The sequence below is a fragment of the Brachionichthys hirsutus genome, chromosome 5 (genome assembly GCF_040956055.1).
Source record: "Brachionichthys hirsutus isolate HB-005 chromosome 5, CSIRO-AGI_Bhir_v1, whole genome shotgun sequence".
NCBI classification, from domain to species: domain Eukaryota; kingdom Metazoa; phylum Chordata; class Actinopteri; order Lophiiformes; family Brachionichthyidae; genus Brachionichthys; species Brachionichthys hirsutus.
Genome location: NC_090901.1, coordinates 15,569,778 through 15,582,833, shown reverse-complemented (window position 1 = coordinate 15,582,833; position 13,056 = coordinate 15,569,778). Strand labels below are relative to the sequence as shown.

Below are 13,056 nucleotides of genomic sequence, written 5' to 3'. Positions count from 1 at the left end.
CACGTCTACAATGAGCTAACATGAGAACATGAGATACAACAGCATCAACAAGTCTACAATGAGCTAACATGAGAACATGAAATACACCAGCATCATCATCTAAATGAGCTAACATGAGATACACCAGCATCATCACGTCAACAATGAGCTAACATGAGAACATGAGATACACCAGCATCATCACGTCTACAATGAGCTAACATGAGTACATGAGATACACCAGCATCATCACGTCAACAATGAGCTAACATGAGAACATGAAATACACCAGCATCATCACGTCTACAATGAGCTAACATGAGAACATGAGATACACCAGCATCATCACGTCTACAATGAGCTAACATGAGAACATGAAATACACCAGCATCATCACGTCTACAGTGAGCTATCATCAGAACATGAAATACTCCAGCATCACCACGTCTACAATGAGCTAACATGAGAACATGAGATACACCAGCATCATCACGTCAACAATGAGCTAACATGAGAACATGAAATACACCAGCATCATCACATCTACAATGAGCTAACATGAGTACATGAGATACACCAGCATCATCACGTCAACAATGAGCTAACATGAGAACATGAAATACACCAGCATCATCACATCTACAATGAGCTATCATGAGAACATGAAATACTCCAGCATCATCACGTCTACAATGAGCTAACATGAGAACATGAGATACACCAGCATCATCACGTCTACAATGAGCTAACATGAGAACATGAGATACACCAGCATCATCACGTCTACAATGAGCTAACATGAGTACATGAGATACACCAGCATCATCACGTCTACAATGAGCTAACATGAGAACATGAAATACACCAGCATCATCACGTCTACAATGAGCTAACATGAGAACATGAGATACACCAGCATCAAGTCTACAATGAGCTAACATGAGAACATGAAATACACCAGTATCATCACGTCTACAGTGAGCTATCATCAGAACATGAAATACTCCAGCATCACCACGTCTACAATGAGCTAACATGAGAACATGAGATACACCAGCATCATCACGTCAACAATGAGCTAACATGAGAACATGAGATACACCAGCATCATCACGTCAACAATGAGCTAACATGAGAACATGAAATACACCAGCATCATCACATCTACAATGAGCTATCATCAGAAAATGAAATACTCCAGCATCACCACGTCTACAATGAGCTAACATGAGAACATGAGATACACCAGCATCATCACGTCAACAATGAGCTAACATGAAAACATGAAATACACCAGCATCATCACGTCAACAATGAGCTAACATGAGAACATGAGATACACCAGCATCATCACGTCAACAATGAGCTAACATGAGAACATGAAATACACCAGCATCATCACGTCTACAATGAGCTAACATGAGAACATGAAATACACCAGCATCATCACATCTACAATGAGCTAACATGAGAACATGAGATACACCAGCATCATCACGTCAACAATGAGCTAACATGAGAACATGAAATACACCAGCATCATCACATCTACAATGAGCTAACATGAGAACATGAGATACACCAGCATCATCACGTCTACAATGAGCTAACATGAGTACATGAGATACACCAGCATCATCACATCAACAATGAGCTAACATGAGAACATGAAATACACCAGCATCATCACGTCTACAATGCGCTAACATGAGAACATGAGATACACCAGCATCATCACGTCTACAATGAGCTAACATGAGATACACCAGCATCATCACATCTACAATGAGCTATCATGAGAACATGAGATACACCAGCATCATCATCTAAATGAGCTAACATGAGAACATCCATATATTTTTACAACTATACAATTGAATATGCAATCTTTGTAACAAGTAGTGAACTGATCAAATGAAAAAATTCAGCAACATGTCAATAACAATAGCAACACGCTGCAGTCAGGAAATCAATAATCCGCTGGAGGTGACTATTGAAAGTTATTTGAACTTTTTTGTTTTTTCCAGCATGTACTGAAATGTTGATCATTTCATATGCCGCTCAGGATCAGCACCGGACAGCTCCATAGGTAGCCGGCTACATATGGATCAGGATCAGCACTGGACAGCTCCATAGGTAGCCGGCTACATATGGATCAGGATCAGCACTGGACAGCTCCATAGGTAGACGGCTACATATGGATCAGGATCAGCACCGGACAGCTCCATAGGTAGCCGGCTACATATGGATCAGGATCAGCACTGGACAGCTCCATAGGTAGCCGGCTACATATGGATCAGGATCAGCACTGGACAGCTCCATAGGTAGACGGCTACATATGGATCAGGATCAGCACCGGACAGCTCCATAGGTAGCCGGCTACATATGGAGCTGTCCAGTGCTGATCCTGAAAGTGACTCGGGGAATCTTCTATCTTTCCCACTTCGGTTGGTTTTTTGGTTTCTGCATGTCCATGATAAGACAAGGTGGTGGCTTTTTGCTTTTGCTTTGATTTTGTATCGATTATCTTTGTTCCTGCGTGATGATTGCATTTGAACAGAACTTTTCCACATTATTAGAGGTTAATTTATTCCCATCACAAACTTTGGTTCATACTTATGATTTTTCTCATTTACAGTTTGGCTTTATCTCTAACAATTTTTAAGTTACAACCTTTTAAAAAAGTGAATATGTTATTGTAATTACTGTGGCGGCTAAAGAGTTAAATAAAATAATAGTTATTTAACAGCATGTTAAGGAGTCGTTACATTTATTTCACATTAAATTACATTACATTTAGTTATATTTTTCACTGTTACGGTTTACATTTGGCCTCTGGAGGGCTAACATGATGCTAACGTGGCCGTTGGAGAAAATGAGTTTGACACCCTTAACGTCGGTGAACAAAAAAGAGAGTCATGACTCTGTCTCCGTTTCTGCCCCCCTGAAAGGTGAATATTCAGGGATGTTTTGAAGGAGGCCAAAGAGGTGCATGCTTTGAGGGCGGGTCAGTCCCGCTAATAGGGCGTGGCCTAGCACAGCGAGTTCCTATTTACATTCACCAGATGCCAGGAATGTTGTTTGTGAAGTTTGGAGAATTGGGATTCCTTGTTCATGCCTTTTGGGAGGTGATGTCACGCTGTCCATTCCTTCCCTGCAGAGAGATAATTGGATAAGGCATTATTGATCATATATCAGCCCAACTGTTGCAACACAACTCACAGAAATACATTTTAACAACCTCATTTATTTGTCACAGCTCCCAATACTGGAATCCTGACTTCAAAGATATGGTGGCTTTGTTTGGTTGTAACGCCATTGAAGCTGCGTGACATTAATACGATCATATTTGTGATCCATTTACCTGCAATCAGCTTTTGAGTCACTTTAACCTTTGACCTGATGATGAGGCAAGAGCAGAGAACAACATGTCTGATGTAACTCTTAACCTAATCTAAGTCATCATGAGTCCCGCTAATAGGGCGGGGCCTAGCATGAGTCCAGCTAATAGGGCGGGGCCTAGCATGAGTCCAGCTAATAGGGCGGGGCCTAGCATGAGTCCCGCTAATAGGGCGGGGCCTAGCATGAGTCCAGCTAATAGGGCGGGGCCTAGCATGAGTCCAGCTAATAGGGCGGGGCCTAGCATGAGTCCAGCTAATAGGGCGGGGCCTAGCATGAGTCCCGCTAATAGGGCGGGGCCTAGCATGAGTCCAGCTAATAGGGCGGGGCCTAGCATGAGTCCAGCTAATAGGGCGGGGCCTAGCATGAGTCCCGCTAATAGGGCGGGGCCTAGCAATATGATGAGGCCACTGATGGCAAGTTCAGGGATGGCCATGTGCATGCTGGATAAACACACACACTCATCAGAGCTTCTGATGAACGCACATACGTCCAGCCACAGATCTCTTTGATCAGCAGGCTGTATGATCAGCTTGATCAATAGCAGGGGAGCGGTCTCTGCTGAAAGGGACAGAGGCTGGAGGAGGAGGAGATGGAAAGACAGACAAAGGGAAGAAGGGCGGCCGGCGACGAACGAGAGACGGGGAGACCGCTGGGTGGCAGGAGGCCCGAGCCAATCATAGCCAACTGAAGGTCGAGATGAAGATGTCTCGAGTCCGTCTCTGTGGTTGGGTGTCCCTCACCCAGAAACACGCGTATCTGGACACACACAAATGCTTCTGACTCGAGGAGGTCGAGTCAAAGACCAATCCTGACGTGAGTGTGTCCTCAAATGCTGCTGTTTGTCTCCATGCAGAGCCCGGGACGCGAGAGTCTGGAGGAGGCCCTGATGATGACGATGAGGAAGGGGAGGAGCAAGTGTCGTTACACAGCAGCAGAGACGAGCAAGAGGAGGGCGTGGTCCAGGACGAGATATTGCAGTGGAAGGGTCCAGGTCAGTGAACTCGCTCATTTCTGTCTCACACAGATGCTGGAGGACAGCGTCCCTCATTCCTGTCTCAAACAGGTGCTGCAGGACAGCATCCCTCATTTCTGTCTCAAACAGATGCTGCAGGACAGCGTCCCTCATTTCTGTCTCAAACAGATGCCGCAGGACAGCGTCCCTCTTTTCTGTCTCAAACAGCTGCTGCAGGACAGCGTCCCTCTTTTCTGTCTCAAACAGCTGCTGCAGGACAGCGTCCCTCATTTCTGTCTCAAACAGATGCCGCAGGACAGCGTCCCTCTTTTCTGTCTCAAACAGCTGCTGCAGGACAGCGTCCCTCATTCCTGTCTCAAACAGATGCTGCAGGACAGCGTCCCTCATTTCTGTCTCAAACAGATGCTGGAGGACAGCGTCCCTCATTTCTGTCTCAAACAGATGCTGGAGGACAGCGTCCCTCGTTTCTGTCTCAAACAGATGCTGCAGGACAGCGTCCCTCATTCCTGTCTCAAACAGCTGCTGCAAGACAGCGTCCCTCATTCCTGTCTCAAACAGCTGCTGCAGGACAGCGTCCCTCATTCCTGTCTCAAACAGATGCTGGAGGACAGCGTCCCTCATTCCTGTCTCTAACAGATGCTGCAGGACAGCGTCCCTCATTCCTGTCTCAAACAGATGCTGGAGGACAACACTACTTGTTACTGGAGAAAAGTAATCTTACTTTTAGTTACTAGTTACTTTCCCAACTCTGCCAACCCCCTACGGAGGAAGGTCATGTTAGCCGACCTTGTTCTTCGGGTGAGAGTAGGAACGGAGACCGACCGGTAAAACGGTCACCGTGACGGATCGGCGCAGCGTCGCATCGCTGCAGCTGCAGCGTCGCATCACTGCTGCAGCTGCAGCGTCGCATGTCCGTCTCCCGCTCCATAAAGCGTCTGCCTCAAATGTTTACCACACAAAACATTTTTGCCATGTTTTGGGCAAACGAGTCTTTTGCCATGTTTGAGCCTCGTCTCGTCCTTTTGTCCCCCTGAGCTTGAAATGCAGACACACACAATCACAAACACACACACACACGCACGCACACACACACACACACACACACACACACACACACACACACACGCACACACACTTGGCTAAGAGGAGATAACATAATAGTATTATTTATTTCCTCTTATCGAGGTTTGTTTGCTTATTTATTTCTCTCAATGAGTCAAACAATGCCGGGAGACGTTTGACGTACGTCTGCGTCCACACGGTGTGTCTTTTGGTGTGTCTTTTGGTTCCTCCGGTGGGGACGAGAGGACGTGTCCATTATCGTCCCGCCCCAGCCCCGTCCCTTTAACAGTGGAGCGATATTAATTGCTCTGCTGTTGCTGGTTGCTGCTCGCACCACGATGCTGCGCCGATAGGGCCCTTCTGTTTTTTTGCTGGGTGAGTGAGGCAGATGGATGGGGGGGGGGGGGGGGGGGGGGCGAGATAGCCCCTCTATCAGCTCCGAAGCAGGCGCTGTCTTTATCAGGAGCACGATTGGCAAAAAGGAAACTTTGACCGGTCTGAATTTTTCTCTTATCGTCAAGCCCCCCCTCCTCCTTCCTCCCCACCTTCCCTCCATCCATCCACCTTCTCCTCCTCCTCCGGTTTCTCCATCACCACTAAGAGCTCCCCCCCTTCTCATGGACTGTTCTCCTCACCTCAGCTGCTTCCCATGAACAGATGGGCGGAGGCCTTTGGGAATGTCGACATTCCTCGGGGCTCCCACTCGTCGTTGCCTTCAGGCCGTCTTTGCATTTCATGGACTGTAATAATTACTGCATTACAAACGTTGTCTAGTTGTGTTGAAGGCCATTCGTATGTGTTCTGGTTTAAAATTCGTTTTTACTTCTGTGGAATTCCTGGTCCCAGGATGGATTTTGTTCAGTGTTTTTCCCTTGTGTGCCGTTTCAGCCAGGGGGCGGCAACCTTTTTCACGAGGCGTGCCACTTCACAACATACTCGAGCCCACGTGCACGTACTTCTTGAATCAGATCATTTGTAAATGATCTGTTCTACTGTTTGTTGCAGTATTTAAACGTGTTGTAATAGTACACATCTATAAATCAGGGCTGTGTAGGACACACTGAACTCACAGGCAGGAAGAAGCAGCAGCAGTTGAGTGGGATCTCTGTCCTTGTCTCTCTGGGACGACGTCTGGCCTGTTGGGGGGGTAGGGGGGGTCGCTTCGGCGAGATTGACTCAGCGCCGTCTTCATCTGATTGCTGCAGCTCACGGTATCACACTGCATCTCGCCACAATGGCGTTGAGGTCCACGCTAAATCTACTCAAATAGCATCTTTGAGAGCAGACGTTTGCTGCTGAGACGCGTTTTCTGACATTTCACTCGCATGTCTCTCCACAGTCCGTGCTGAAAGGGGCGTCCCTTTTTATTCCTGACATAATTGTGTCCTTATTTGGCAGTCCCTCAAATAAAACATCCGCAGTTGTTAGGAAAGCCTCCTTCATGTGTCTCCGCCAGCGATAAGGTTATCGGTGTAAACCAAATTATACTACATACAGTATGCACAAACATTCGAGCCAAAAGTCTTTGAATATTAATCCGCACATTCTGAAAATGAGTCATTCCTGTTTGAAGTCCAATAATTCCTCGATATGTACGTTCATATCTCTTTCCATGAACAGTTTGTGTTCTAACCTTGTGATAAAAATCACTAATTTATTCAAGTCATTATTTGTCCCAGTCGTTGCTGTTTTAGAACGTTTTAATTCAGCCCTTCTGCTGGTTTCTCTCTTTCAGCTACAAGATAATACGATTCATTACTGGACAACATTTTTATAGTTGACTCCATCTCTCAGCCTTTAACGATTTGTTTGCGTCACCCTAAATAAATTCTTTGTGATAGTTGGCGAAACTCTTTTCTTAACGGAACATTGTCTTTGTGGCGAGGCTTTCACAGATATGGAAAAGAGACGATAAACTCTGAATGGATTAGAGGCTTCAGCTATTTCCTGTTTCCTCCTCCAGCGTGCCGTCGGTCTTAAAGCGTATGTGTGTCGAGTGTGTGTCGAGTGTGTGTTGCTGGTGTCGTGTGCAGAAGTCGGGGTGGACGCCGCTCCCTATCAAGCCTCCTTTTTAATCTACTGTGTGTCCATACTGAATGATGGGGAGCAGCAATCTTTCGGGCGACCTTGCAGGCTGGAGGGTTCGATATTTTCTACCTCACTGCTCGATATGCAAATGACTCTTACAGGAATCCCTTGCCATTCGCTGGCTGACTGGCAGTTGCCACCCACGGTCTCCTCTCCCATGGTGGGGCACAAAACGACAACCTGCTGAAACAGGTGTAAACATCTGGTTCAGCAGTTCCAGATGTGCTGACCAGGCTGGTGAAGTCTGATGATCATCAGGACAGATCAATGCTGCCACAAAGCAGGAGATCAAATAGATTGTGTTTGAGGATCCTAGGGTTAGGGTCAGGGTCATCAAACGTAGCTCACAGCAACCTGGTTGGACATGCAGGTGAAGGACGCTGCCACCATGCAGCTAGTGAGGAGCCAATCAGGACAGACCCTGATGCTGCCTGCCCTGTTTTTGATTTGGGGGGGGGGGGGGGGGGGGGCTACAATATGGACCTGTGGACACGACATTGTTACAACGGTCTGACCAGAGCAGTGATAGTAGCCGACAGCCTCCACCTCACCCTGTCCTTTGCATCGTCCTCCCTCACTACGTCCATGTCTCTTCTCCTGGGTCGTCCTCTAGCCCTGTCTTTGCATCGTCCTCCCCAACACCAGCCACTCTCATGTCCTCCCTCACTACGTCCATGTCTCTTCTCCTGGGTCGTCCTCTAGCCCTGTCCTTTGCATCGTCCTCCCCAACACCAGCCACTCTCATGTCCTCCCTCACTACGTCCATGTGTCTTCTCCTGGGTCGTCCTCTAGCCCTGTCCTTTGCATCGTCCTCCCCAACACCAGCCACTCTCATGTCCTCCCTCACTACGTCCATGTCTCTTCTCCTGGGTCGTCCTCTAGCCCTGTCCTTTGCATCGTCCTCCCCAACACCAGCCACTCTCATGTCCTCCCTCACTACGTCCATGTCTCTTCTCCTGGGTCGTCCTCTAGCCCTGTCCTTTGCATCGTCCTCCCAACACCAGCCACTCTCATGTCCTCCCTCACTACGTCCATGTCTCTTCTCCTGGGTCGTCCTCTAGTCCTGTCCTTTGCATCGTCCTCCCCAACACCAGCCACTCTCATGTCCTCCCTCACTACGTCCATGTCTCTTCTCCTGGGTCGTCCTCTAGTCCTGTCCTTTGCATCGTCCTCCCAACACCAGCCACTCTCATGTCCTCCCTCACTACGTCCATGTCTCTTCTCCTGGGTCGTCCTCTAGTCCTGTCCTTTGCATTGTCCTCCCCAACACCAGCCACTCTCATGTCCTCCCTCACTACGTCCATGTCTCTTCTCCTGGGTCGTCCTCTAGCCCTGTCCTTTGCATCGTCCTCCCCAACACCAGCCACTCTCATGTCCTCCCTCACTACGTCCATGTGTCTTCTCCTGGGTCGTCCTCTAGCCCTGTCCTTTGCATCGTCCTCCCCAACACCATGTCCTCCCTCACTACGTCCATGTCTCTTCTCCTGGGTCGTCCTCTAGTCCTGTTCCCTGGCAGCTCCATCCTTCTACTGGGTTTCTTCCAGATGCATTTCAGGACTTGATTACTGAACTACACAAACTATGACGGATTGTCTGGATGGTTTATTTAGTTGTTATTGGGTTGATAAAGGATCCAAAACAACGATAATAGTGTAGAAACATGGGAAAGTGAGTTTTTCATATTCATAATATGGGACCTTTAATGTGAGAACATAGTCACATTATGATAAAGTGCTCCCCCCCCCCCCCCCCGTAACAGGAACAGTGTTAAATCTTGAATAGCTGTGTGTGTGTGTTTTATCTGTTATCTGGTAAACCAGGAGCATAAACGGTTAACACCCAGTGCTGAGATGAGATCTCATCTCTAGATAGGTCGAGGTTAACGGGGGTGAACTCTGGAGAGAGGGATGAATGGCAACAGAGAACATAGAGAAGAGAGAAAGAGAAGAGCATGAGGCAGGGAGGGCGAGAAAAGAAAAGCAGCCAGGAGCAGGTGAGCAGAAGGAAGAAGTGGAATCTTGGGTTTAGGGTGCAGAGATAACTAATGAATGGTGACTGAGGTGAAGGGTTACGGGTGTGTCAATGAGTGTGACTGGGGGGGGGGGGGCGTCAAAGAAGTGCAGACCGAGGACGTTTTTACAGGACTTCGTGATGGCAGTGGAAAGCGTGCGCCGGTGTGTTTCAGTATGCCGGATACTGTTTGGGCAAGGCAGCGCCAAGAGCGTCCTCCGCCACTTCCCCCGTTGAGGTCTGGAACCTCCCCCTTGACCTTACCGCCTTGGGTGACCCTACGGAATCGTTGAGCGACGGAATCGTTGAGCGACGGAATCGTTGAGCGACGGAATCGTTGAGCGACGGAATCGTTGAGCGACGGAATCGTTGAGCGACGGAATCGTTGAGCGACAGAATCGTTGAGCAACAGAATCGTTGAGCGACGGAATCGTTTAACGACGGAATAGTTTAACGACGGAATTGTTTAGCGACGGAATAGTTTAGCGACGGAATCGTTTAGCGACGGAATCGTTTAGCGACGGAATCGTTTAGCGACGGAATCGGTTAGCGACAGAATCGTTTAACGACGGAATAGTTTAACGACGGAATCGTTTAGCGACGGAATAGTTTAACGACGGAATCGTTGAGCGACGGAATCGTTGAGCGACGGAATCGTTGAGCGACAGAATCGTTGAGCGACAGAATCGTTGAGCGACAGAATCGTTGAGCGACAGAATCGTTTAACGACGGAATAGTTTAACGACGGAATTGTTTAGCGACGGGATCGTTTAGCGACGGAATCGTTTAGCGACGGAATCGGTTAGCGACAGAATCGTTTAACGACGGAATAGTTTAACGACGGAATCGTTTAGCGACGGAATAGTTTAACGACGGAATCGTTTAGCGACGGAATCGTTTAGCGACGGAATCGTTTAGCGACGGAATTGTTTAGCGACGGAATCGTTTAGCGACGGAATCGTTTAGCGACGGAATTGTTTAGCGACGGAATCGTCTTTGGGACATAACACTGTCGTTAAGTGAGAACCACCTTCGTCCCCAATTGATAGTTCCAGCTGGCTGTAGCGATGTCATAATTTACAAGTTTTTCTGCAATATGTTTTGCACATAATAAGGTTCCGTAACGAGGTATTACACTTTTAAGAGGAGGTCCGGTCCGTTTTTTATCTGCCCTCATTTGGATTTTGTCTGTTCAATGGATGAACTGTTCTGCTTTCTCGTTGTTCTTAAAGGCAGCCACAGTCTCGCCCACGGGCGTGGTGCTTTAGCGCTGCCTGTGGGAAGGAGGGACATGTCTCAGTTTGTTCTTTCTACATCAAAAGCTCTATTTTGGCTCCCTGATTTTCTCTCCTCTGGAACGGCCATGGGAAATACATTTTCTGACTCCTGTCTCTCCCTCTGTGAATATCTTTCTCATTTATTTCCTCTGAGAATCTCAGAAGGCAAAGACTTGCTAGATCAGGAGATTATTTACAGCTGCAGGCCCATCTGTGGGTCACAGTGGTTGGAGGGCGGGGCCGTGACCATCCTCTGCTATTGGCCTGTGTAATAGTTAAAGGTATCTTTTCACCATTATAATAGTTAAAACAGATCAAAGATAGCTCGATCAAACAGTCAACAGTTTCTGATAAATAATCGTGTTTTTATATCACTGACCTTAAATTCAGCAAGTTGTGGTGGAAATAGTTTAGATTTGAGGCTTGTTCTGATTTAAGGCCGTGTTTCCCATCGGATTATCCCAGTTTGACTTTTCTCTGATTGGTCCAGTGTCACATGAATTCACAATAAATGTATATATATGTATACAGTATATATGTGTGTAGCAAATAGTGTACCTTGCATTTGATGCCTCGAGTCATGTGTGGTTGTTGCTTCTGCCTTCGCTCGTGGAAGAGAATCAGAGTCACTAGAAGAGCACGTGGGCTGACATGCTGGGAGACGTTGGACCTCCTGCTTTCAGAATGCTGCCTCTGACATACAGGCTTTCTATTCTACTCTACTCTATTCTGTTCTATTCTGTTCTGTGGGTTCTGCAACACAGCCATGGCATCAGCTGAGGTGAGGACAATGGCGGGTAAAGTCAGAGACCAGATTCCAAGTGACTGTCCAATAGCTACTGACTAATGCTTAGCCCGGCCCACATTCAGGCCCTCATGTGATGCAGCACTGCCCACCGGTTTTAGTTTCTTCAGAGCGGAGCTGACCTACATCCATCCTGCGTATCTCCAGCCAACAGACAGACCCCGCCGCCTCTCAGGAGCAGCGTGCCCCTACGAGCACCTTGAATACAGAATACAGAAACTCGTTTTTGTCCCATGAACACAGTACAATACAGTATTTTATGTGGGTCAGCATGAAATCATGTTTCTGACTTCATAGATCTTTATCTGTTTGATCACAGATCGAAGACAAATAATAAATATGTTAAAGCCCAGTTTCAAGCCTGATTCCTGAAACCACTCCAACAATGGACAGAATGTTGAATCCACTACAAGGACAGGAAATCTCAAATTGAACTTGATTTGTGGAACTATGAGATGATTCTGAAGCTAAATGCTCAAAGTGAAGTGAAGTGAATGTGAACGCGGCTGGATTCTGTTTCTGATTCGGGGGTTGCCGATGCTTCATCCAGGAAGCTTCTTCAAGTCTAACAGGTTGGTGGAGAGCAGATATTTAAACTCTTCTGAAGACACCAACGATGGTCTGGGCTGTTAGGGCCCGGGGCATGGGCAAGTTGTACACCCTGCTACTCCAGAACACAAGATCACACCTCAGGGCAAGACACAACAGCCCTTCTGCACCTGCGGGACGGGGCCATTCATTTGAAGATAGCTTCACACCTTTCCCCTGCAAGACGGAGACTTTGAGAGGGACGGGCCGTCTGTCAAACTAGGAAGGAGGAGGAGCGGTCTCAGCTGTCCCCCACATATAAGTCCTGAGCCATCAGCTGTCCCCCACATATAAGACCTGAGCCATCAGCTGTCCCCCACATATAAGTCCTGAGCCATCAGCTGTCCCCCACATATAAGTCCTGAGCCATCAGCTGTCCCCCACATATAAGACCTGAGCCATCAGCTGTCCCCCACATATAAGACCTGAGCCATCAGCTGTCCCCCACATATAAGACCTGAGCCATCAGCTGTCCCCCACATATAAGACCTGAGCCATCAGCTGTCCCCCACATATAAGACCTGAGCCATCAGCTGTCCCCCACATATAAGACCTGAGCCATCAGCTGTCCCCCACATATAAGTCCTGAGCCATCAGCTGTCCCCCACATATAAGTCCTGAGCCATCAGCTGTCCCCCACATATAAGACCTGAGCCATCAGCTGTCCCCCACATATAAGACCTGAGCCATCAGCTGTCCCCCACATATAAGACCTGAGCCATCAGCTGTCCCCCACATATAAGACCTGAGCCATCAGCTGTCCCCCACATATAAGACCTGAGCCATCAGCTGTCCCCCACATATAAGACCTGAGCCATCAGCTGTCCCCCACATATAATGCAGAGTTGATGCGTTACAGTATGACCACAACA

At 47.8% G+C, this 13,056-nt stretch overlaps 1 protein-coding gene across 1 annotated transcript in view; it reads left to right on the top strand.

Moving 5' to 3' along the window:
* Positions 1 to 13,056, top strand: part of zfpm1 (zinc finger protein, FOG family member 1) — a 101,318-nt gene that overhangs the window by 49,630 nt on the left and 38,632 nt on the right. The window contains exon 3 of the mRNA XM_068739565.1: positions 4,235 to 4,372. Coding sequence (XP_068595666.1) covers positions 4,235 to 4,372 — 138 coding nt within the window. The remainder of the gene's footprint in view (positions 1 to 4,234; positions 4,373 to 13,056) is intronic.